Below are 26981 nucleotides of genomic sequence, written 5' to 3'. Positions count from 1 at the left end.
AACAGTGAGAGAACTGAAATTCTATCTAGAACCAGTATAGACTGGTTCTGCCATACCACACTGACAATAAGTTGCTTCAAGCACTGGGCACAGCCACTTACATCACTGAAAAGTTGTTACATAGAATGTCCACCTTATTTTGAACATGGAGAAACTCCTGTTTTTACTGACCTAAAAGTGGGGGTTTCCAAATACAGAAAGATGTTTTCCTGTAATAAACAACTGGGTAGAGACTACAGACAGGGAATATTAGGATGGCCATCTATCTTGATAAATTTCTACAAATCATTTTAGTATAAACTATAATGAGAATTCTAACTTAAGTTCTGACCTCAAGTCATTGTCACATTGATTGATGGAGAATTGCAAAGGACAAACTAAGGCATTTCCTTCATGTGATTTAGGGAACAAGGCTTTATTACCTACAGAAAAGACAACACAATAGAAAGCTAAAGACTCTCTTTGAAAGAATAGTACAGTATTAGATAAATTGGAGAATATGTAAACATATAAGTGAGTCCTGATTAAATATTAGAATTATCATCTGATTCCCAAGTATGTATAGACAATAACTGTTTTATCTGAGTCCAGGAAGGTTACTTATAGGAAAAAAAAAAAAAAAAAAAAAAAAAAAAGCAGCAGGCCTTTTTATCTTTCAACATGACAGCTTCCTCCAGTGTAGTGACAGAAGTTTTGACTTATACATTCCTAACCATTTTTTCTTTATTTTTTCCTTAGGCTATTACTACAAAGTTAGATTTTTAAAGGTTATAAAAATTTAAGAGAAAGAAGGGTGACAAATAATGTAGAGGACTTTAGACACTTGCTGTAAAATCATTCCATATATGAACAAGTTATTAGTTCATCTGTTACTATCACTAATAGAACCACTGAATAACTTTATTCTTCTATGCAGTAATATATTTTTATTTATAATAGCAAGTGATGCTCAGTAGGTTATGCTTTATCTTTTAAAATCTACCTAATATATTCTATACAAAGGAAACATTATAAAAAATTATAAATCGATCTCTAAGATTTTCCACATCTCTTAGCCATGAGTTTTAATACTAAATATATAACTTTCTCGTGCCCAATGCCCCCATCTCACATTTTCATGCTCTTGGAGCTCAATAGCAAATTTCCATTTTAAATAGATTCATGTTAAAATATGTTAAATGTTGCTCGCTTTAGAAGATCCATATTAAATGACAAATTTTTATTTTCTGATTTTTTAAGACTGTGTAACATCGTCCTTTATCCCTGTCAAGCCTTTCAACGTGATGGCTCAATCAGAACCTACAGTAGAAGTGGAAGAATTTATTTATGACTCAACAAAGTATTGCCGTCCATACAGAGTGTACAAAAATCAAATTTATGTCTACCCCAAACACCTCAAGTACGATAGCCAGAAATGCTTCAACAAGGTATGGCATATGTTTCTGAAGCATTAACTTCTCAGCTCACTGTATGTTGATCACAAAAGATAGTTCTTAAAAGAGCAACTTCAAATAACTATGAGCCAAGACTTGAAGGAATTGTTTAGCCAAGGGTGGGTTCAGCCTGGAATTCACTTTAGGGTTGTTTAAAGATGAATGCTTTCCAGCATCTTGAAGTGTTACAAAAGAGTTATCTGAAAAAAAAAGAAAAAATTCTTTGGACCCACCAGTTCACAAAAAAATGACAGTGAGAGATTTATTATTAATTATAAAATCTTGGCCTATAGCTTAGGTTTATCCCACTGGTTTGTATAACTTCAATTAACACATTTAAGTTCAACTGCATGCTGCTATGTGGTCTTTACCTCTCCTCCTGCATACCTTGTTCCCTCTCCATCTGGCTGGTGATTCCACCTTTCTTCTTCCCTGAGACCTCTCTGTCCCCAAACATCCTGCCTAACCTCTTCCTACCTAGCTGTTGACCATTCAGCTGTTTATTAAACAGTCACATCTTCACACAGTATAAAGAAATATCTTATAAATGTTCATCTCTGCATTGTTTAAAGGTGCATGGTTGTGTAATACATTAATAATCCTTTCTAAAATCAGCATGACATAAATTTGTTTTAGACCATTTTTTAAGTTTCTTATAATACTCTGAAAATAGCATGCTTAGTCCTATACTGTGAGCTTTTTGGTTTCCTTTAAAATCTTTCCAAATCCTGCTGTTTTTGAGGATCATGAATAATGTCACAAGACAATGTTGGTTATTCTACACTTTTTTTTTCAGATTTAATTAGAAGCTACTTATTTTAGGCCCTTGCATTGTTTGGGGTGTTATTTAAGAGGAAATTACTATCTCCGTTTTCCCCCTCACTATAATTTTAGGCACGAAATATAACTGTGTGCATTGAATTCAAAAATTCTGATGAAGATGGTGCCAAGCCCATGAAGGTGAGTCAAGTCACTTGGGGACATAGCATGAGAGGCAAGGCAGGCACCTTGGTCCTTTACACCATTGGGGATTTTTACATGAGTATGGTTAAATGAGGAGCAATTTCAGGCATATGTTCTAGATTTCCTGAAAAAATGTATGTGACTTAACAGTCATCACTAAAGCGATCAGAGACACTAGCCTCCCACAGCTCTTCATCTCATGGTTTGGAAAAAGGGAAGACATAATAATGTGAAATAAATACAAGAATTCCCTGTGAAGAGTCTGCACAGATTAGTCCACCTCTTGAGTCAGCTTGCTTGATTTCTAGGAGGACATCCAGCCAGCCTTCATGTTGTCTTCATAGAAGGACTACTATTCTCAGGCTTATTGGTGAATGCAGAATGTCCATGCAGAGCTCATAGTTATGAACAGGACAGTTGGTTAATGCAAGGTGCCTCCAGAGAGCTAACATTTACGGAGCCAAGTTCCAGGGAACTAGAAAATGACTCTAAAAAAAGACATCTTACATTGTTGAACCCATAAGTTAATAATTTCATTATTTTGATCTATACTACTTTAACTGGATTGCCTTTTCTAGAGTTCAAGCATGATATGTACTGTTTTTAGGGGTATCAAGTAAAAGATGGCCTATAAAAATAAAGAGGAAAGTTATTTTTACTGAGTCTATGGTCAAATCAGAGAGAAGAGATAGTGAAGAACCAAGATAATGTCTAATCCTACCATTGCCTAAGGCTATTTGTCATGGTACCATCAGGTATAAATCATACTTTGATTTATGTCAGCAGGGGATTTGTAGTCTTATTCCAAAGAGTGGGGATGAACTTAAGAATCGGATAGAGAAGCATTCTTCAAGATAATCTTGAGCCACTGTGAGCATCCACACGAACTAATCTTTATACCAGCATTAGTATCAGGAGAGGAAAGCTGGCATGTGACAATGACTAGGTAGGAAGCAGAGCAGGCCTGCCAGAGCAGTGCTGGGGGGGGGGTGGTAACAGCACATTGTAGGCTCCTTGTTTCATTGTGTTAATAGCACCGCCCGGAGACATGGCATGACCAGATAGAAGAGAAGCCATGAGCTCCAGGCATGTGTGTCCTCCCACCTGTGTGATTCATGAAAGCCTATCCAGTGCTCTGGCCTGATCAGAGGCTGGGATCAAAAGCTGGGTGTGTCCTGCTACCTCCACCTTCATGAGTAGGAATTGGTTTGCGTGGAAGTGGGGTCCAGCCAAGCCTGGGGACCTTAACTCTATCAGGAAATCATCCTCCAGGGATCTGCCTCGAACATTAATTCATATTTATGGCAATCAAGAGTCATACAGTGAGTTGGTTCAGTTTTCAACCAGTGGGCGGTATCCATGAGATGAATAGAGGCTTTTGGATGTCTTGTGGCATACGTAGTACACACAGAACAATGTGCCGATGAAGTTCAACATGAACTCGATGTCGTCCTAGGAAGTCAATCACAAAGTGTACTGGGATTGGGAGCTGAAGAACTGACTTTGTCACTTGGGGACATTTTCAGGCTCTCACGATTGTTTCCCTCATAACTTTCCAAACAGTGTATTTACGGAAAGCCCGGAGGGCCGCTCTTCACAACAGCTGCCTACACAGCTGTCCTGCACCATTCTCAAAACCCAGATTTCTCCGATGAGGTAAGGACTGGGCCCCCCCACTGCCCATGCTTAAAACTCGGGGGTGAGTAGGTCAGGGAAACCTTCTCTAGACCACATCTCAGATTGAGGACAGTTGAGTATACATCCCAAGACTCTAAAGTGACACCAGCTGGTGACAATCCTGGTGTATGTTGCAAACTTCTACAGTTGAATACAAGACTGACCCCCCCCCAAAAAAAAATTGATGGTTTTATTTTATCATTCCTTTCAAGTGAAACTATTTTTTCTCATTTATTTTATGGGTGATTTTAATGAATATTATATTAGATAACTTTGCCAGTTGGTGGGAGCATATCATGTTGTAGAAGGAAGACTAATTGTGAAGAATCAGCACTATGCTCATACCTGCATGAACTGCACTGGGCTCAGTCCCCTCATCTCATGATTAGAAGTGTGGCTTGTCCTGGCAAATTCAATGCTTTTATTGTACACCAAGCATATAGGCATCATCTCACGTAACTCCTCCAAAACGCTGAAAATCCAGCACTATTCCCATCTCCTGTACATAGATGAGGGCACACTGGCTCAAGTAACTTTGCCAGGGTCATATAACTACAAAGTAACAGTCAGCATTCAAACCAGGCCATATAACTCTACTTCCTATGACTCTTAAGAAATGTCACTGGCCTAGTGGTAAATTGCTATACATATATTTGCTATGTTATAAGCAGCCTGAGACAAGTTTCAGAAGTTAAACCTAGCTTCTAACCATAAAACAAAGATCTGAACTACTACAACCAGCTAGGATTTTGTATGAGTTCCTCTATTGATGCCATAACCAATTAGCATCCTTTAGTTGCTTAAAACAATGTACACCCTTAACAGCTCTGGTGATTAGAGGTCTGAATTTGCTATCATGTGCCTGAAATAATAGTGTCAGTGAAGCAGTATTATCTCCAGAAATTTCTAGAGGACTATCCGTTTCCTTACCTCTTGCATCCTCTAAACACCACCTCACACCTTGGCTTGTGACTCCTCTCCTGCCTACCTTTTATAAGGTCCGTGGTGGGACTGGCAATTTAGCTCAGTTAATGAAGTGTTTGCCTAGCATACATTAAGACCTGGGTTGTATTTCTAGCACTACATACAACTAGGTGTGGCGATCACAGCCCTTGGGAAGTAGAGGTAGGAGGGCCATACATTTAAGATAATTCTTTGCTAGTAGAAAGTTTAAGGCCAGGGTGAGGTGATGGGTCCTTTCTGAAAAGGAAGGAAGAGAGAGAGATGGAAGAAAGGAAGGAAGGGGTAGAAGGAGGAAGGAAGGAGAGAGAGACGGGGAGGGAGGGATAAAGGAAAGAAACTCTTTGTGACCATATAGTACCCACTTGTAATATCTGATATAATCCCAAGGTCCTCCCCTTAATCACATCTTTGAAGTCCATTATGCCTTAAACAGTCACATAGTCATGGGTTCTGGGTTTTAGAACACAGTATTATCTTTGGGAGCCATTCTTTGTCTACTACCCCTGTGACACATTTGTCATTTTTCAAACCAATTAACAGAATTCCCTGACCTTACCTCCTACTTCCATATTTACTTAGCGGTCTTATTTTCCCTCCATCAATCTTGCTCATAGTGTTAAAAAAGCAAAGAGAAGAAAAAGCTAAGGGAAAGAGTTATTATTACATGACAGAATATCTATCTTCCATATCGATTGACCTTTTGGCAAAACACGTGTGAAAGATGCATTTTCTGTAGATGTAAGAATTTCATAAATTAGTGTTTCCAGTGTCTCAATGCTGTGAAATCTGGCTTTTAATCTTTTTCATTTTCTTATATTTCCTGGAATCTCATAAAACCTATGAGCTTTTCCACACAGCATGTAGATTATTAATCACGTAGTGGCCTTTGCAGCACAGATTTAATACTAATATTTTATTTTCCTGATTACAGGAAAAATGATTGCATTAACTTTAAAATGGGTATAAATTATCCAAAGCATTGTTATAATAAAATGTAACTATTTGCATGATTTTTTAAGCGAGGTATTGTGAAGCCTTGTTTTATGTCAATTTGATATAAGCTGGAGTCATTTTAGAAGAGAGACCCTCAACTGAGAAAATGACCCCACCAGATTTACCTGTGGGAAAGCCTGTGGTCCATTTTATTTTATTATTGTTGAGTGATGTGGGATAATCCAGATCATTGTGGGCAGGACTTCCCCTGGGCTGGTGGCTCTGGATACTATAAGGAGGTCGTCTGAAGAAACCAGGAAGAACAAGCCAGCAAACAGCTTTGATTCCTGCCATGAGATTCTTACTCTGCTTTCATTCCTGCCTAACTTCCTTCCACAGTGGACTATGACAAGGATCTGTAAGCTTAAATAAGCCCATTCCTTCCCAAGTTGTTATTGATCATGGTATTTTGGTATTTTATCCCAGCAATAGAAACACTAAGACATCGATGCTTTCATTAACATTTAGTTGACTGGATTTTTGGGGGGGAAGTAGGTGAGACAGGGTTTCTCTGTATTGCTTTAGAGGCTGTCCTGGAACTAGCTCTGTAGACCAGGCTGGCCTCAAACTCACAGAGATCTGCCTGCCTCTGCCTCCCGAGTGCTGGGATTAAAGGCGTGTACCACCAATGCCCAGCCAGTTAACTGGAATTCTTGAACACTTTGTGCATTGCTATGTAATCTTGAAGTTGGCTAGGAAGAAATTTTCTAGCATTCTGAATGTTATTATGGATTTAGGAGTGTCTGGTAAATTTTGTAGCTATATTAGTATGCTGTTATATAAGTAATATATCAGCTTGTATCTTGTCAAAATCCAAGGATCATCAAACAGTGTCATACATCAGAATTATCTGGAATATTCATTGAAACAGAATACTCAGATTCATATTTTTAGCATGTCTGGGTTGAGCTTGAGGTTTTATGGTTCCGGGTGACAAAAACAATGCTACCATTTCAGGGACCACACTGTGAAATCTACAGTCCTAAGTACTTTCTTGAACAGAATGAAAATAAACCAGCCAGATACCAAAGACATCTAATTGATGATAGATGGGTATTAGTTATTGCTTGACTTGACTATTCTCAGAACAATTATCGACTCATAAAGCTAAGTGTGGGTTACCTGGACAGGCTCCTGGAACCCTGGTGTACAGGAATCATCAGAAGGCATAGGACTGTCTTGGAGCCCTTCATCACTAACTCTACCATCTCTTACTTACCCAGAGCCCCCAGTATCTCGGGCCTTGAGTTCCACCTCTGTAGTATCCTTTCACAAGACAACAGGGAAACTGAACGCATGTGACAGACTCTTGAAACCTAATTTGAATGGTGCTATATGATGTAGGTGGTTATTTCAAACCCTTTCTTTCCAGAAATATGGAATAGCCGTGTCACTTTTATGTTTTATATTTGTGTTTAATCAGAGGACTCATTAGTAAACCTTCAGTTCAGCTTCATAAAATGGCTCATTAGTTGCTCTGACAAAAATTATTTCATACTTTCGTGCTGTGTTTTAGAGATAGAGGACAAGCTTCCAGTTACCTTGTTTACAGCCACAGTTCTCAATGATGTGCACATGAATTGCCTGGGCACCTTATTAATATGCAGATTTGGATTCTTGGGCAGTGTCTGAGATTGCGAATGGCTAGCAAGTTTCCATTCAATCCCATGCCTGTGAGCATCCTCTAGAGACCAGGACTTTCGGTTAACATAATTGATGGTAGTTTGTTAATGTTTGTCTTTACACTCTGTAGTTCTGTTGGTGAATGTGTGTTTAGTCCATACTCTAGCAAAATGAATCATGTAATGAGAGGTACTACACAATCAAAATTATCATCTACCACAATAAGATGTAAAAATAACATATTAATACATTACAACCAGCAGATTGGATATTTGTTGAGAGTTAAATTGTTTTGACTAAACATGGACCTAAATTTCACCCTTGTGCTGACGTTAAGTAAATAACGTTAATCTCAATCCAAATGTGATGCCTTTCATTGCAGGTGAAAATTGAGCTACCAACACAACTCCATGACAAGCACCACCTTTTATTTTCTTTTTATCACATCACATGTGACATCAATGCCAAAGCTAATGCCAAGAAGAAAGAGGCACTGGAGACTTCAGGTACTTACAAGGTGGCAGATGTTTAACTTGAGTTGAAGACCATTTTGAAGGGACATGATTTATTGATTCTTAAATGAAGCTAAAGCTAATTTTATAGTGACAAATGCTATATTTGTACTTCTTAGCATACAGATTCAAAATTTTTTCCATGTTGTTTCTTTGCAGTGGGATATGCTTGGCTTCCTCTGATGAAACATCATCAAATAGCTTCTCAGGAGTATAACATCCCAATAACAACCACCTTGCCTCCTAATTATTTAAGCATTCAAGATTCTGCAAGTGGAAAGGTATTGAATAGTGTATAATTTACAAGAAGAAAATTTAAGACTCAGCTATGAAACAAGGCTATCTTTTTTTCTCTATTTAAACTAGCTTGCTAGTGTGTGTGTCCATTGCAGTTATGAAGTTAACTTACAATAATCCAACTCGTAGTTTATTTGTGGCCACTAAAAATGAACCATTAAAAGAATGACTCTGTGAAAGTATGGCAGGCTCACCTCCCAAAGTTCCAAATGAAGTTGCACATTTTCCCTCTCTGAAGCAATGAGGGAGTAATGGTTCTGAACAGCAAATTAAAAGAAACTAAATGACTTGGTTCCCTTACTTCACATTGTCAGTGATGGTGGCAAACTCTTTCTTATCTTATAGCAGGGTGGAAGTGACGTTAAATGGGTGGATGGTGGCAAACCACTTTTCAAAGTGTCAACATTTGTTGTATCAACAGTGAACACCCAGGTGAGTACCATGTCCTACAATAGAAATATAGACTATGGTGTAAAATATAGGGAGAAACATATCATGTCAATGAGTTGTCAAATGGGCAGAGGGCTGAACTTGCCAAGAAAGATACTTAAAGTATAATTTCACACCTCTTTCAAAATAGACAGAGAGCCTTAACTCCTTAAATCATAACACTTGAGGCCAAAATGCAGAAGTGTATTTAGCACATTGCCATTCTCCAATAGCATGACTTCTTTCTGCTTACAATATCCAGATCTAGAACCCATTCAATTGTAAAAAAAAAAAAAAAAAAAAAAAGCACCACAAAACTAAATCTAATTCCAATGCCTACCCAAGACCATGAGATGGGCCTTCACTGGAACATCACTTTAGCCAGTTGCTGCCTTGGGGACTGAATAAATCATTTTGGCCTCTATGGTTTTTAAATCCTCATTAGGAAAATGGTATATATAAAATATCACTACATAAGCTTGTGATGGAAGCAAAGTAAGAAAATTCATGTAAAAGTAATTCCTGAGCTAACACATGCTATCCACACATGCATAATTGTTAAATTATAAGCTCACTCTTTCTGCTGCAGGACTGTTTCATTATTGTTGTTGTTTCATATGTTTTATCTCAACCACATTTGGTTCCTAAGAATAATTAAATAATCCAGGTACAATGTAAATATAAGGACATAGATAATACAGATAAAGATTCACAGATACGATTTTGAAATTAATGAAGTTCAATGTTTCAAGGAAACTTTCATCCCTGGTTCCAGCCCTGGATCCCACAACTGATTAAACCCACCTTACCTTGTTTTGCAAGGTTCAAGGCTTTCCCACACTGTGGCTTCCAACCCATATTACATCCCTTTAACTTTTCCCAAGCTGTTGTTGACACTTACCCGAGGGAGGAAGGCATCTGTCCTCTCTCCCTGCCTTCTGCACATTCATTTGGTCAATTCACCCTGATCATTCGGATTTTAGGTCAACTGTCCCTTCTCCTAAGTCTTACTGGTTCCCTGAACCTACAGACAATGCTGAGCTGTGTTGTAACCTGCCCAGATGGTGTCTTGCTTTTATTGTGAAGTACTTCTCTAGTTGGGAAGAAGTTGATGCATTTGGAAGCTGTGATATGACACTGGTCACGTTGTCACAACAGGCAACCCGCAGCTTAAGTGATCATGTCTATCAAAGAGGAAAAGAACTGCCTCTAGTTAAGAAATAAACTACAAATGGGAAACGGAAACATGGCACACTCAAATGCCAGTATGAGGAAAATCTATGCCAGATGCCCGTCTAGAATGTACTGCCAGAGAAACATCACAGATTTCAACAGATCAAAACCAACATTTTTGGGGTTTATGTCATACTTTTTGTTGTGTCCTGATTCCAGGCTGAGACACATCAAACCTGGAAATAGCCCTAGGCATGTCAAAGACATGTGTCATAGACTATGTAAGAGAAATTTATAAAGTTGTCTGGCATGTGGACTGGAAAAATAAGGAACACTGAAAAAGAAGGAAGAAAGAGAGAAGGGAAAGGAAGGGAGAACAAAAGGATAGAAGAAAAAAAGAGAAACAAGCAGGAAGGCAAGTAAAGAGGGAGAGAAGAAAGGGAAGAGGAACAGAGGCAGGGAGGCAGCCAAGGGATGTCATTCTCTAGCCAGGGCTATTTGGCCAAGAGGGTTGGGAGAACTGTGAATATGAAATATGTGACAGAGGGGCCTCATCATCCAGTGTGCTGTGGTTCTGTTGGGGCCCTTCAGTTGACATCGCTGTCTATGGAAAACAGAGGGCTCCGAGTTAGATTCCATGGGGAAATGCTGCCAAGAAGTGCTTGCCGCCATCACTCTGAGTTTGTGCGCCACCTCAAATAAGCATTTCCTTTGCCTTTGCAGGACCCACATGTAAATGCATTTTTCCACCAGTGCCAAAAAAGAGAAAAAGACTTGTCTCAGTCACCTACCTCGAGTTTCGTTCGCGCTTGTAAGGTAACATGACGTGCAGATGTAGTGGTTTGCGGGATAGAAAATGGCAAAGAAACACTCTTCCCCACTGAAGAGCAAACTAAGAAGTGATGATCCTTAGGGACTTTGAAAAGACCTTACAGTTCAGGGAGCAAACGAGTTTTACTTCATACTTTCTATATGGTGCTGTTCACATAAAAAGAAGAAAAGGCAAAGATCAATATTTTATTGAAAACAAAAATAATTGAAAATTAGAATGTAGTTAACATTGCTAATTAAGCAGAGTCCTTTCAGCACAATCTACACCTGCCACAGTTAGGCAGGAAAGTGAATGGCCAGACTTTTTTGGGGGGAGGGCAGGGGGGTAGGGGGAGTAGGGGGAGTAGGGGTGCAGCACGATGATCACGTGATCTCACGACCACATCACATCACATTCCTGAAAACACCCACAGATGCAGATTGTGCTGGACTACTTCTCCCATGCTTAGTTATGTTTCTTCCCATCAATTCATTACAGAATTTATTAAATGTGGACAAGATCCACTCCATCATGAGCTTCCTGCCCATCATCTTGAATCAGCTCTTCAAAATTCTAGTGCAGAATGAGGAAGATGAAATCAGTGCGACCATCACCAGGTATCCATAGCAACCCTGAGGGGACAGACTGTGCAACCTTTGATCAGACAGCATTTTTGGATATTTCACCTGAACACACTTTTCAGATTTAAGCCATTTCTTACTCCCAAACCCTTGTTTTGTGATACCTAACTATTGTCATTTGCTAGATTTCTTTTCTTTTGTTTTAAGCATTTTATTTTGAGGTAATGGTGGATTCATCAGCAGTTAAAAGTGATAATATGGAGAGAATAAGTGTACTTATTCTCCCCCACTGTAAACAATACTACACATGTACGCATGCGCGTGCACGCGCACACGCACACACACATACACACACACACCTGTCTGTGTATATATTAAATCATACAGTGTGCAGTAATTGTATTTAGCATTAGCTTTTCCACTCATCACAATTCTCTGTAAATTCACCCAGGTTGTTCATCCATGACTAGGATACTTTTTTCTGTGAATGAGTAGTATTCTATGAAGTGGATTGAACCATAGTATGTTCAAGGATTCATTTGTTGAAAGACATCTGAATTTTTCCCATTTAGGGGCTATAATGAATAAAGCCACTATAAATATTCATATGTAAATCCTATGTAAACATAGCTCTAATTTTTTTTTACCTCTGGCATGAATCCACAGTCATACAATGGCTTACCATTCATTCATTGGTTGAGCATTAGGATTGTTTTTTTTAGAAACTGCTAGTATATTTACAATAATAGTTGTATCATTTCATAGTCATGTACAATTTTTTAGTTGCACTGTTTCCTTTCTTTTGTGTTAAATTTTGTCACACCATACTCTTCCAACATCACTGAGTCATGAACTCAGAATTCTGAATTTATATTATTTTGAATTAATAATGTAATCATATATTTGTTGTTTGTTTCTAAAATAATTCTAATGTTATAAAAAATTGCAGCTAGTATTGCAATATTGACTGTATCTTCCTTGTTCAGAGGTATATTATTTATCTTTTCTACAACAAAGGCTTTTAACATAACACCCTAAAATTCTGAGAAATTACACTATCAGTATCAATTCCACAAACAGCCAGTTCTGGACTCAGATTTAAAATCCCAAATTGTGCCATCAATTAGTGTCCCTTTCAGCTTGCTGTATATGTTGATATTGACAAGATTTTTAAATATTGGCGTTTACGGGTCTGTTAGAATTTCTGAGATCTCCCAAAGCTCTCCAACCATGCAGCTACTGGCCATGTTAATATGAAAAAGTATCAACAGACCAGAGCTACATGAAACCCTAGCCCAGCTAATGAGGGAAATAGATGGCTTAACCTAATCACTTTTTCCAAAAATAGCTCTTCTGGTCACATGTTGGAAGGTGAGCCCTTTACAATGGAACATGGCCATTAATAAGAGCCTAATTAGGTACTTAAAATGATCCTTTTTCCAGGAAGACAGCATCAGCAAGTGCAGAGACCACAAGTAGTACATTTGTATCAGAGAAAATGTCTCCAGTGTGATATTACACCCTTACTTATACTTTAGTCGGTTCTTGGAATGCTCCTGTTTGGAAATGGCTCCCAGGTGATAGAGTTCTATTAAGTGCCCTCTACTGGCTCTACTGAGGAATGAGGAAGGCAAGAGAAGAGTGTAAAACTGGTTGGTCATTCATGTATTCAGTAATTCATGAAAATAGTATCTTTATGTCTTCAGCCAGGTCACTGAACATCCTTGCTTTTCCAGGGTTCTGGCTGACATTGTAGCCAAGTGTCATGAGGAGCAGCTAGACCATTCTGTCCAGTCATACATTAAGGTAGGGAGTCACCACTAGGGCTCTGTTCATACATCCTATGCTGTGTGACTTGTCTCGTTTCCTGTCAGCACTAAAAGGGAGGTTCTCACCCTGAAATTCGATGGTGCCCACCATGGTCAGAACACGAGTTCATCTTAGCAGAATTCCATTTCTTTGCATCAATGGGCTAGCTGTATTGTTTAAATGTAAAAGTGTTGTATGTGTGTGTAAATGAATATTGATGTGGGAACAGTAGAAAGAAGAGGACAGAAGAGAAAGCTAAAAATGTTGCTCCTTTGAAGTTGACATTAGAAATATATGAAATTTCTATGCTAAGGAAGACTTCTGCGGGTTTGTTGAATGCTCTGTGCTTCTTCTGGAATGTTTTCTTAGCTCTTTTTGTTGTTTTCTCAGGCATTATTTCATTTTCCAAGTTACTGTATATTTGTACCTGCTTATGGTATGTTGAGTCCTTTATCTTCTGGCATGAACCATTTGCCCATCTCATCTGTGTGCACTGCTTCTTCAGTGTCCCTTGTCAAGTGTCCACTTGGAGATGTTGTATTCTCATTTCCAGTTGGCTGTGAATTGATGCCAATGAACTTGTGGTGATGTTTGCATTCCCATAGCTCTGCTCCAAACATCCTTTCATTGAAAACAAATACAAGCATACTAAATTACTTTATAAAACATACGAAACTTACATTCCCACCTTGTATACACAGACTGGATCTTTGGGGATGGTGATTTCTGAAGGAAATAGATTCAAGTCGTATGGGGGTAAACATGTACTTGTACATTCCTGGTGTTTAGAAATGCAACCAGAGAAGAATTGGGGTCTTTTGTGATAGAAACTTCTTTTTTAAACAATGATTGTTGTCATTGAAATGTAGCCATGAAAGGAAGGAGCTAAAAGTCTCATTCTGGAGTGAACCACTCTGAGATTCCACCTGCAAAGATGGCATTTTCTGTTGGAAATGTTGGATGTCTTCCCCAATACCAAAGCATGAGTGTGTTGCCCTCCTTAAAATATCCTGTATATTACAAATAGTCATTTCACAGAAACTTCCTTAGAATATAATTTTACTTGCTAGGACTCTGACTTCAATCACCAAAAGCTACTTACACTTACAAATGCCTTGTAATTTGCTCTGTGCTTAAGAGATGGGCATCAGCTTACTTTGCTAGTAGATTGATGAGTGTGTTTGCTAATGTAATTATCTAGAACAAGTTTATCTTCTCAATACTTACTCTAACTTTCTATTTCAAGCTACAAAGAGACCACATAGAATAAAATAATTCCTTGAATCATTGTACTTCACTCAGACATTTCCATTTCAACTGAGGTATCAGCTTCCTCACTCAAAAGGAGTTGTTTAAAATATATATTTAAAAACTTCAACAGTTGTAGCTACTTCTGTTCAACACCAAGGCCAGAATCTGGTGCTGTGAGAATCTGGGCTGCTCAGACTCATCCTCCATAGTGCCCTTGGAAATACATATTGATATGGGCTTCATTCTCACCTAGAAAACTTGAAATGTCTTGACAAGAATGTCCCAGTGTGCTCAGATCCAGAGATTTACTTACATGGGATTTCAGACTGACAATTCCTAAAGCTATTTTAGAATTTATTTTGAAATAAACAAATACTTCCTAGCAAGTAAGACTAACTTGTGGGTCATTCTGAGAAAAATAATCCCTAAACTAAGTGAAAAACTGGAACCCAAGCAATGCATTGCCCTGAAAAATGAGCCTCGGGAAACCACAACTGTCTCCTCTGATACACAAGAGGAGACGGACCAAATGAGGATCCAACTGTGTGGCTCTGTGAGCAGACTGTGCTAGGCATATGCTTACAGCCTGACCTTGACCTCAGAGTTTGAAATTGTTTTTCCCATAGACGGAAGGGAAACCTTTAACATATAGGTATCTATTAAGTCCCACCCACTGTCAAAAATGAATGGGCTGATTATAACACATGCTTGTATATCCTTGGGTGATGTTATAGTCATTGTAATTGATACTTATCCACAAGTAAATGAAACACCATTTCAAGTTCAGTGGTACCAAGTGCTGCTAACTCACTTCATCTACAGTATTGGAACTGCACACATATACCATGTCTTTTTCAAAGATGTGTGTCTAAGTTAATCTAATTAAATGTTGTGCTTCATGGGGCTTCATAGCACTGACACATCTAAGAATCAACTTTGTAATGTTAGAATAGTCCAGTGCTAGTTGAAATGAAATCTCCTTCAGGCTAAATAATGGCATAGGGTTTGACAATTGCTGGTGAGTTTGTCTTCATAGGAAGCTCAATACTTAGGGGAAATTATGAGTCCATTAGCTTTTTGTCTCCCCTTTGAGATGAGTGTCAAACCTCAGGGCCTACCATGGTGCTAATGTGCTACAGAGTCCTAAGAAAGTAAATGTCTCTTGCCTGCCTTCCCTCTAATTGGAGTCTCTACTTAATTGTGAATGTCATGAAGGCATTATTCTTTCTTGAGGCAATCCCATCTCATAAATAAACTACTATAATTCAATAGAAAGCATTGGATGCTTTTAAAATGTGTATTCATGTGTGTATATTGATGTTGTTAAAATATATTAAGAATTAAGAAGGTTATAACCAAGATAATCCTTGGAAAAAAGGAACGTAAGCAGGATCCGCTGTCTTACTGATGGCTGATGTTTATCAACCTCTCCTCGATAGCTGTGTCCAGCACAGGATGGTAAAACCTGGGCTTGTAGTAGGGGCTCACCTCCTTGCATCTGGAAGGCACCTGCTTCCCCACTTGGCTATTTGAGTGGGTGCTCTACCCTTTCAGGATGAAGAATTGCTACCATGCCACCTGTTGCCAGTGGAAGGAAAGAGAAGGGGAATGTATCCTAAGTAGGTGGGTCCAAGCCCTCCATGATTCCTTGAACCTGCTCAATGGCTCTGTGGCCCTTTCTCTTGATTTCTACAGAAAGAGTGCCAAGGAGAGTTTAGGTGAGCAAGGCCCTTCTTCTGCCAAGACCCCAATTGGAGCAAGTGTGTCCTGCTCTTAGTATTAGGTTCCAATGACTTCATGACTAAAGCTGACACAAGCAGTTGATCATGAGTTGATCATGAGTTGTGTGGGATAATCTTTGCAGCCCTTTAAGAGTAATTAACTTTGTTCACCTTTCTGGGTTTTCTTTAGTTTGTGTTCAAGACCAGGTCCTACAAAGAAAGAACAATACACGAGGAACTGACTAAAAATTTGAGTGATCTTTTGAAGTCAAATGACTCAACGATAGTCAAGCATGTCCTAAAGGTAATCCTCTTCATTATAGTGCATACGTTGCTAGCAGTGGACACAGAACTCTATCACTAGAAGGTGATGGACTCACTGACTTCCACAAGTCATTTCCCTTCTAATTGCTGGTGTAAGTTTCATATCAAAACTGAATTATATCAAGTTATCAAGTAAAAGAAATGGAGGGGCAGGTTACACCCATGATTTGATCTAAAGGCAGAATGAATTACTATTAAAAATTACCTGAAATAGTCACAAACAGTAAGTATAGCACAAAGCTGGGGTGGCTAGTTACAGTAGGAAAAAAAAAACACAGGAAAGGATTGTAATGGCGTATTAATGAGCATGTTGGCAAGGGAAGATATGTGAGTGACAGCCAGTTTTAGTCTCGGGTTCTAACGTGTGCAGGGACATGAAGAAGAAACCATGAAAAACCTATGAAGTAATGTTGGAACCCTGACTTGTGATGCAAGCTTTTTGTCTATGTGACTTGACAAATCCATCTGATTGGATCCAACTGACTGCAAATGTCTAGAAAGGCAATATTACATCATAAACCATCAGCATAAGTTCACAAAAATCTAATTCTGACAGACCAAGTAGTCTGTTTTCTTAAGCAGTCTTCTTAGTATATTCATTGTATTTATTCAACATATATTTTAGGCACCTACCTTATAGCAGACAGACTCCTAGGCACTTGGGATGCATGAGGGCAGTAACTAAAGTCCTATGCCTTTGGGAACTTACTGGGGGAAATGAGCTATTGATATAATGTAAACATAAATTATAAGTTGATGGAAATTGAATGAGACAAGAAAGCACAGAGAAGTCAAAAGGACTAAGAATTCTGAGGACAAAAAGGGAGACTTGCACCTCTACTAGGGTAGGCAGGTGATCTGAAAGAGAAGGGGACACTGAGAAGGACATAAGGGAGCTGGCCATGGGGACTTTAGAGTAGAGCCTTGCAGGCGCAAGAAAGACCTTACCAATTCAGTAAGGATGTAGCATAGCTCTGACTCTGGACAAGGAGGGGAGGGGTTAGATGAAGTCAGAGAAGTCATGAGCAGTCTGCCATGCCTATAGACCACCATGACAGTGGAGAGAGACTGTTAGATATGGAAACAAATGGCAGAAATTTGATATAATGACTAAAGGTGCAGTTTGGGGCAGGAAAGGATTGGAGGTGGTTGAGTATGCCTTGTATTCCTTAAATATCCCTAATAGTGTAGGCTTCATTTTCACTATCAAGCAGACACTTTCATTTCTCCAGTGAAGTGACCCCTGCTTCTTTAGAATGGACATTAGCTTCTCCTTCCTTTCAGCATCCCCTTAAGGTGATGCCCCACAAAGTTTACCACAGCACTGTACCAGCCACAAAGGAGATGCGATTCAAACACCCTCTGGCAGTGCAGCAGAGAGCTTCATGATGACTGAGTATGTGATGTGTGATGTGTTGTAACCCCATGCTAATGACTCTCCACAATGAGGCTCTAAACCTTTGGTGGATTAAAAAGGCGTCTCGGGAGAATAGGTTGAGAATAGCAATTTTTATAGGGAGTTCAATAGTAGAAAAACAGAAATACACCTTCAACGTGTACGTATCAACGGGAAAATGATTAACACATAGAAAATTAACACAAAGTTAAGAACCTGATAATGAGCCTGCCACAAAATCTTTATTTTAGTTTTTTTAACTTAAGTGAAATGAACAGAGTATCTCATGAATAAATTGTTCATGAACAAATACTCAAAAAGTCATCTCAAGTAAACGGTCCACTTTTAGCTTCAATTTTTTGATACTATTAAGAAACTGAAATATATGATGTGAGCTATGACAATTATAACTTTGATAAAGGTCAATGTAAGGTAACAGAGGAAGTATCACTGCCCTGGTCCATTTACCTTACTTGCTTTAAGATTTTTTTAAAAAAAAAATGTATTGTATTGTATTGTACAATACAACATTGTATTGTAAAGATCATAATTATCACTATTTTTACATAGATTAATAAATTTTTGTCTTTTTTCCCTTATAGCATTCTTGGTTCTTCTTTGCAATTATTCTAAAATCAATGGCACAGCACTTGACAGATACAAATAAAATTCAGGTAAGATCATAGGTAATATAGCAATGTAATATCATCCAACAATTTACACTAATGAACATGTTCTCATTAGTTTCACTTTTATTGGCTGTGTAAAACCTTAGCAATTTATGTTAATTGCTTTTTAAGTACAAGAAATGATCATTTTGTTAATAAAGGCCCATTCAGAAGCAAATGCCAAGACAAAATTACAAATGCAAAGATCTATTGGGGAGAAGTATTTATAAAGGACAAGTGGGGGGAAAAGGAGGTAGGCAGGTTTATTACCTATGAGAGAAGATGGAGAAGGGAGAAGGGCTGGTTAAAATTTGCCTGGCACTGAAGACGCTTTCAGCCTGACCAGTGCATCATCTGAAAGCAGAGAATGCTCATTGGAGGAATTGCACACTGCACAGGTCTTGCTGGCAAGCCTCAACCAGCTCCATCACTGAATGGTAGCAGCCTGGGATAATGTGTTTTCCCATGAATGATTGATTTGGTCTGGGGATATGGCAGCTTTTTACATGGTTTCCATTAGTTAAAGAAATGTCTGGACTTCTGCTGCTACAGTTATTATGGCACATTACACACACACATGTATCTGCTCCTCCACAGCCCCCACAGGTCTCTCTCAGAAGAGGAGGGGTTGATGGAATCAACCCCAGCTCCTATCACAGCAGCAAGTCTCAGAAGCCTAGCTGAGCCCTTCACCCCTTCCTCTACAATCCATTCCAGGTCATCTCGCCCTAGCTCATAGCTGGGAAGGTCTTGGTGACCCACCAGACAGTGTTACTCAGCCCTCCTTCCCCAGTGGGCTGAATCTCTGGCAACCTCACTTCTCTGCAACCAGTGTTGCTGCATGTGTCTTTGGTTACTCACAATCACAGTCAGGGGATGAAAACCCACACTTGAGCACCCACGGGAAGGCCTCGAGCTCTCACACACCTCTCTCAGCCTCCATTTGGATTACAGCCAAGAGGGGAGCGCTAGCATTCACCCCCACCCACCACCACCATTACCAGGAATAGAGTCAGAACAGAATTTTGAGTGGTGAACACAGCAGATCTATGTAACATTGTCCTGACTTGCCTTCCTGGTGGGGGATAGGCAGTGTCAGAGCTCCAAACAATGAGCTCATTGGAGTGTTGACTATGCTTTCCTATGCAACTTCATGTTCTAATGGGCACGATGATCTCAGGCAATAGCAATTCCCTCACTTACATCTTCTTTTACATCTTTACTCTAGCCTTTACACTCTGCTGCAGTAGCTATGACATTTACAAATCTGACTTCAGGTGACTTAAATCCATTTCTTAGATCTGAAAAGCCATTAATGCCTTATAGTGAGTAACCTATCATTTAATTCTACATGCTCAAAAAAAAAAAACTTCTTAGCTATGAATTCTAATACATGCCCTTTTATATTCTGTCCCTTCCATCCAACAACCTCAGTGTAGATTATTAAATGACTTTCATGATGTTCTTGTAGATGTTGCTTAGTTTGCATAGCCAATTGTGATAAGTTCTAATACTATTTGATTAGGCCAAGGGAGCCATCAGGTCAGGGTCTTTTTTACCAGGGAAGAGCTGGGTCAATTTACCCAGACTTTTCCTATTTCCTTACAAAGCCAGGGTGTTATGGTGTCTTCTCTAATGAGAAGAGCTAACTCTTAGAGGAGATAGGAGTCTCTCTATAGACAGTAAAAGTTTAGGGAAACACACAGAGGTGCTTGTTCTAGTCACCAACCAGAAGCATTTGCCCTCGCTTCCAGGTCCTGGCACTTTGTAACCATCCTCTTGACTTTGGTAGAACAGAAGTGCCTTGGCTGTTCATCCATCTCTGCAGCAGAAAATGCCTTCACCCCAAACCCTGCATGTGGATTTTGGGCACACCTGTTATCCTTCTTTTAGAGCTAAGAATCCCCTGCCCCAAAGGAAGAGGAAAATCTAACCTAAAGAGAAAAATAATTTGTATCTCTATATCCTACCCTGCTGGCATCAGAAATTCTCTCGCTGCCAAGATCCCTGCTCTACCACTCAAAAGCTGGGTAGTAAACATGACACTTGACATCTAGTTAGGGGCTGTTTATTTCCACCCTAAGAGAATGGATGGGACTAAATTCTGCCACGGGTGTAATCAATACGTAGCTTTTCACACAGATAGATCACTGGACAGACTAAGAACACAGCCCCACTGTGCCCAGCAGTTTGCCTTTATGCTATCTACTTCAGCAGAGACCTCACACTCTAATTCATACAGGGAACCAGCACCTTCCATTTTTCTTAACTACGCTCCACAGGAAAAGGTATTGTCATTCAGAGTAAACTTCTGCGAGGGTATCTACAAATTTTATTTTTTTCTCTTCTCTCTTTTAATTATGAAGTAAGTGGCCTTCTACTCTGAAGGAATTTTAGTCATGAATTTCTAGACTGTGGGGAATCTGAGGGAGTTGGGAACAATGTGCCGTTTGGCCTTCTGAGAGAGATGACATGGGACAGAGCACCCCTGTCCGCCCCATGGTCTTCTGATTTAGGGTGCATTCATATTCCTGGGATCTGCTAAAGGTCTTCTCACACTTATCTCCAGTACCAGCAGTACCAGGGCTGGCTAGCCTTCTCCTCTCCATTACTCATTTCCAGCGAAGTTCCCAAACGCCCCATACCTGGGTCCACCCCTCATGACCTTGGCTGTTTCAGAGCCCAGGTCCTCCTCTCTCTCCAGTTTGGGAACCTCATTTCCTGTCTCAGATTTCTTTCACCCCAAGCTTTTCTGATATTCACCCCAGGAATGGTTGAAAATGTCCCTTGTACATTTACCATACCACATGGCTTTGTGTGAAGGGTAGGAGTAGAACACACAGAAAATTTCAACAGAAGACCTAAGGGAATATCAAAATCTATGGCATTTGTACATGTCTCCGAGGAGAAAATATAAGCTCTGGTATACGATATGAGTCTCAGAAATGAACAATACCCAAAGAGGAATAAATTTCACTTGTTTAACAAGTGCTTATGGAGCCAGGGGTTGGCCCAGATAGTAAAATGCTTTCTGCAAACCCAAGGGCACAAGTTTGAATCCCAGCACCCATACATAAAGCTAGGTGTGGTGGCATACATTTGTAATTCCAGTGCAGGAAAGTGGAGACATGGGGTTCTCTGGAGCTCATTAGCCAATGGGCATAGTGAATAGCAAGCATCAGGTCCCAATGAGAGATTATGTCCCACAAAACAAGGAGTATGGCCCCTAAAGAAGACATGAGATTACACTCTGCCCTCCAGCCCTCTCTATACAGACACATATGAATACATACCTGTCTACACACAACAATCACCACAGACACAAACACAATAAATAAATGACTGCTCCTTTGTAATGGTAAATGATTTACCCTTATTGCCTAAGATATATGAAGAAGAATGGAAATAATATATGTGATCTATTAGGTTGGGTGTTTTTATTTTAATCAATATGGATGATTTCAACAATAAATTTTAAATGCATACAAAGAATACTGATGAGGTTTTCAAAACACAAGTGGCCTTATGGAAAGCAAAGCAAAGCTCAGCTCCAATGTTCCATTATTAAATCTCCATTTAAAACAACCCCTGTAATAACAACCCTCATATTTTGTATTCATATAGTATGAAAGCATGGGTGCTTGCAGCTTAAAATTACATGATTTACTCTAACTTTAATTGTAATGACAACAATCACTGAAGCCAACTTGTAGAGATGAATGGGTCTTAATCACCTTACTGAAAAGACCCATATAAACCCAGAGAAACAACTTAGCTGTTTCAAACTTTCCCTTTTATACTGGCATCCAAACAACATAAAATTGTATTAAATATGTTATATACCCTTATATCCAAGCTTTTCTATGTCTAGTGTCTTAAGGATCTTGATTTTTTTTGTAGATTTTTTTTATTTTATTTTATATATTGATCCCAGTCCCCTCTCCTTCCCTTCCTCCCTCCCTCTTTCTTTCCCTCTCTCCCACCATCCCATGACCCCTGACCACCCTCCTCTCCCATCCACCCCCCCCACTCCACATGTAGGGTGATGCCTTCCAGGAGGGGTCATCTAAATCTGTCAAGTCATTTGGAGTAGGGACTAAGCCTTCCCTCCTGCCTCTAGGTTAAGGGAGTATCCCTCCATGAGGGATGTGCCCCCAAAGTCTTTTTGTGTACCAGGGATACATCCTTGTTCCACTGTCCAAGGTTCCTTAGATTGCCCAGGCCTTCTAGCTGAGACCCATGTTCAGGGGGTCTGAGTCAGCCCCATGCTGGATTCCCAGCCATCATTCTGGGGGCCCATTAACTCCTCCTTGTTCAGGTCAGCTGTCTCTATGTGTTTCTGTAGCCTGGTCTTGTCCTCCCTCTCTGCGTCTGGATTCCAGTTCGGCTCAGTGTTTAGTTGTGGGTGTCTGCTTCTGTTTCCATCAGCTACTAGATGAGGGCTCTATGATGGTGGATAAGTTAGTCATCAATGTCATTATCAGGGAAGGGCATTTATGGTAGCCTTTCCACTGTTGCTCAAATTGTCAGTTGGGGTCAGTCTTGTAGGTCTGTGAACATTTCTGTAGATTCAGTTTTCTCTTCAAACTTATAATGGCTCTCCCCATTTTAATCTCTCTCTCTCCTCTCCTCTCTCTCTCTCTCTCTCTCTCTCTCTCTCTCTCTCTCTCTCTCTCTCTCTCTTTCTTTTTCTCATGTTTTCCTCCCCTGGCTCAATCTTCCTAGTCCCGTGTGCTTTCCTCTCCTCCCCTTCTCTTCTCCTAGTTCCCTCTCCACTCACTGCCCCCCCCCCACTCCCCATATGCTTAGGAGATCGTGTCCCTTTCCCCTTCTGTTAGGGACCTTATATGAATCTCTTAGAATCCTCCTTATATCCTAGTTTCTCTGGCGGTATGAGTTATAGGCTGGTGATCCTTTGCTCTATGTCTAAAATATATGAGTGAGTAAATACCATGTTCCTCTTTTGGTGACTGGGCTACCTCATTCAGGATGGTTGCTTCAAGTTCCATCCATTTGCCTGTGAATCTCAAGATTCATTGTTGTTGTTGTTGTTGTTTTCATTTATTTGGATCTTGATATTTCTTATCTGTGGTAAATTCTGGAACCATAGTTATGACTGAGTATAACTCATGTTTGAAACTGTTTCAGACCAGTAACTATTCTCACCTAGTGACTTGCTTATTCATTATAATTTTTTACATTTTTATTTTTGTCTGTGTACAATGTACATGTGTTAGTGTGTGAGTGCATTGTGTACAGGAACACATATGTGTGAGTTCATGTGGAGGCCAAAGGTTGACATCAATCACTCTCCAACTTGTTTTCTTGAGACTGTCTCTCTCTGAACCTGGAGCTCAGTGATTGGCTACGTTCTCTGGTCAGTGAGCTCCAATAATGCCCTGTGATAAAGGGGAAGAAACAAAGCACCACGCCCAGGCTTTAAATCTCCTCCCACTTCCAAAGAAGCCAATTTACCAACTGAGCCATCCCCTGGATATTCATTATCATCATATTTCCTTACATCTTGACAACTTCATACATATACATGATATGTTGTAACCATGTTCACCCCTCACCCATTACCCTCTCTTGGTCCCCTTTCTTTCGTTCTGAACCCTTTTTTTCCTTATCTAGTGCCCAATAAGCTACAACATTGAATAAAATTACATACCCTCCTCAGCATCCACTAACAGTCACTGGCTCTTTAAGGGGCTAGATTGTGCCTCGTGGGTACTTTCTCTCCCCATGATTGATATAGGGTCTTGTACAGGTTTCTATAAACAATGGCATATCTGGATGGCAGCATTTCATGACACTCTTCCCAATCTTCCATAGTTTAAAATCTTTCAGCCCTTTTTTATGTTCCCTTGGACTGGGAGAGGGCCTTGCTATAGATATCTCTTTTAAGGCTAAACACAGCGTTTTTGTTTGTTTGATTTTTTTTCTGAGAGGTTTCCTGTATTTTAAAACTCATTATAAATTAATACAAATGGAAGTTATCTGACTAAAATCTATTTTTTGAATAATATTCATTTTAAAATTAATGTATTCTGTTCAAAGTTTAATAGTTATGTCTTAGGGGGCAAAAGGATGGAATTAATATATGAGAGCATAAAATTATTCACATTTGGTTTTGCACATGTTGCCTGAGTATCTGAGATTAACAGTTTTTAATGAGAAGGTGTAAATTTGCCAGAAAAGAGCATTTAATAAAAACGGTAGAATTATGACCTTGCAACATAAAAGGCTTTTAAGTTTTATTACCACTATCAAGTTTTCCAAAGAGCTCATTTGATTTGCTGTTCTATAAAATAAGGTAAGCCTTTCCGTTTGCTTGTTTCAGTCTGGTTAGTCACATGCCACATTATGAATAAGACGTTCTTTCTTTCCTCAGCTTCCCAGAGCTCAAAGATTCCCCGAGTCTTACCAAAGTGAACTAGACAATCTGGTGATGGGCCTGTGTGACCATGTGATTTGGAAATACAAGGATGCCCTTGAAGAAACCAAGAGGGCTAACCACAGTGTCGCCAGATTCCTTAAGGTACAGCTATATGACAGCACCACTCTGTTCAAGTCCCCTTAACGGGGGCTGAAGGTGCCCTAAATGTCATTAACTTACTCTGTATTTATGACGATGTCTCCCATGGTAAGATGAACACTTCTATTTCTACATTTCTTGTCTTGAAATATGTTTTAATATTCATTCCCATCCGGAGGCTCATTAAAGAAAAATGAAGGTTAGATAAAAATGTGCATGCAAGTGTTGTCATCATGTTGCTTCTAAATAATCTTAAACAGCAAGAGAAGATGTTGAAAGGAGTTACATTGTGATGTCATTCTCTTGAGGGTCTCTGTCTGTGCTGTGACATTTTAGATCAGCCACTGAGATAGCAACACCGTGTAGCCACTTCAAGAATATGGCACTGTTTTTGTGTGACCTCTGGCTTTCATTTGCCCAATGGGGAGGGAAAAATGTCATGAGCTATTCATAGAAAAAGTGATCAATTTGAGTATGAAGCAATTTTTAATTATATTTTCAGTTGGCTCACAAGCTAGTAGGGATTCTTAAGGTTGTTTTTTTTTTTTTTCAGCCCTCCTTAGTTGCAATCAACCCACCTATTACCTCCCTTTCCCTTCACTCCTCTGTCTCCATCCCCACTTAAACCATTAGTCCCCAGAATTCCTCCCATGTCCTTTCATACCACATGTGCTTTATCATCTCCTCTTACACTTTTTACTTGGGTTGCAAAACTTACAGGTTTTCAAGAAGCATCATAATTCATACTTTATTCTACTAAACCTTTCTCCTGGCCTCCTGTCTCCTCAACACCATTAAACTACTGTCTTCTTGAATCCTGCCCCAGTTCCCATCTCTACTCGCACTGTCCCTATACTCCACTGTGCCCCTCACTTAATACTTATTTTTCTTTTCAAGTAGGAAAAAAAAAGGATGCTTTGCATTAAAAAGGAAGACAGTAAAGGAGAGAGAAAATGATTCACAGTTTCTGCCACCATGAGACTAAACTGTTTTGTTATGCTGATTACAAACTGGAAGCGATTGGCTTAATAGAAAATTTGGTGAAGAAATGTATAGTCCAGCTTGTAAGCAAAATACATTTAAGGAAACATCTACAATATTCTTCCCTAAACTGAAAGAAAAGATAACTAAGCAATTTTCTAAGAAAGGCAAAAGACCCCACATATACTCCTCTTGGCTTAGATGCTTGGTAGTTGTTCAGAAAGACAAGTTTTTATTTTGTAGGGTAGTTATACAAAGATTATTGCTGTCTATGAATAAACCACGTGGAGGCAATGGAAACAGTAAATGGTAATAGTGAAAAATAGTGAAAAAACACAGATTGAAAATAATAACAACAACAGGAGATCGCACAGATTATAAGCACACACACACACACACACACACGAGAAGTTTGTGAATGGGAAGAATATGTTTTGTACCTAAATTTCCATCGTGCACACATACTTCTAATTTCATGGCATTTGTTGAAACATAAAATAGCAAATGCTTTTGGGATGACTGTTAGAAGTAGTAGAGAAAGGGGAAAGGAAATAAAACCAGATTTGGAAAATGCAAAATTGAAGTCATGATTTGGCTTCAACTCCAGGAACTGATGAGCCCTGACCTTTCCCACCCCGGCACTGCCCTCTTGGTGTTGTTATAAATCTCCTGTGCTCTCAGCAATCTGTGAATGGCCATCCCTCAAGAAGCCTCTGTTTCCCACTTTTGATTGTCTTAATTCCTCATCAATAGTCAAATACTGAATCAGAGCAGGCCTTACTTTCCTCCTGTCTATCACAAAATACTTGACAGAAGAAACTTAAGGATTCAGAGTGTC

The 26981-nt window shown here is 39.4% G+C and overlaps 1 protein-coding gene across 10 annotated transcripts in view; it reads left to right on the top strand.

Annotated features, from left to right (window-relative positions):
* The window catches only part of Dock10 (dedicator of cytokinesis 10), a 230297-nt gene that overhangs the window by 154287 nt on the left and 49029 nt on the right, over nucleotides 1-26981 (top strand). For all 10 annotated transcript variants that reach the window (XM_051190560.1, XM_051190559.1, XM_051190557.1 and 7 more), the window contains exons 17-28: nucleotides 1240-1427; nucleotides 2328-2393; nucleotides 3960-4052; nucleotides 8035-8158; nucleotides 8324-8445; nucleotides 8807-8893; nucleotides 10787-10879; nucleotides 11373-11491; nucleotides 13192-13261; nucleotides 16427-16540; nucleotides 18559-18630; nucleotides 25019-25165. In XM_051190560.1, the coding sequence (XP_051046517.1) occupies nucleotides 1240-1427; nucleotides 2328-2393; nucleotides 3960-4052; nucleotides 8035-8158; nucleotides 8324-8445; nucleotides 8807-8893; nucleotides 10787-10879; nucleotides 11373-11491; nucleotides 13192-13261; nucleotides 16427-16540; nucleotides 18559-18630; nucleotides 25019-25165 (1295 nt within the window). The remainder of the gene's footprint in view (nucleotides 1-1239; nucleotides 1428-2327; nucleotides 2394-3959; nucleotides 4053-8034; nucleotides 8159-8323; nucleotides 8446-8806; nucleotides 8894-10786; nucleotides 10880-11372; nucleotides 11492-13191; nucleotides 13262-16426; nucleotides 16541-18558; nucleotides 18631-25018; nucleotides 25166-26981) is intronic.

This window comes from Phodopus roborovskii, unplaced genomic scaffold (genome assembly GCF_943737965.1).
Source record: "Phodopus roborovskii unplaced genomic scaffold, PHOROB, whole genome shotgun sequence".
Taxonomy (NCBI): Eukaryota; Metazoa; Chordata; class Mammalia; order Rodentia; family Cricetidae; genus Phodopus; species Phodopus roborovskii.
This window is presented reverse-complemented; position numbering and strand designations above follow the sequence as displayed.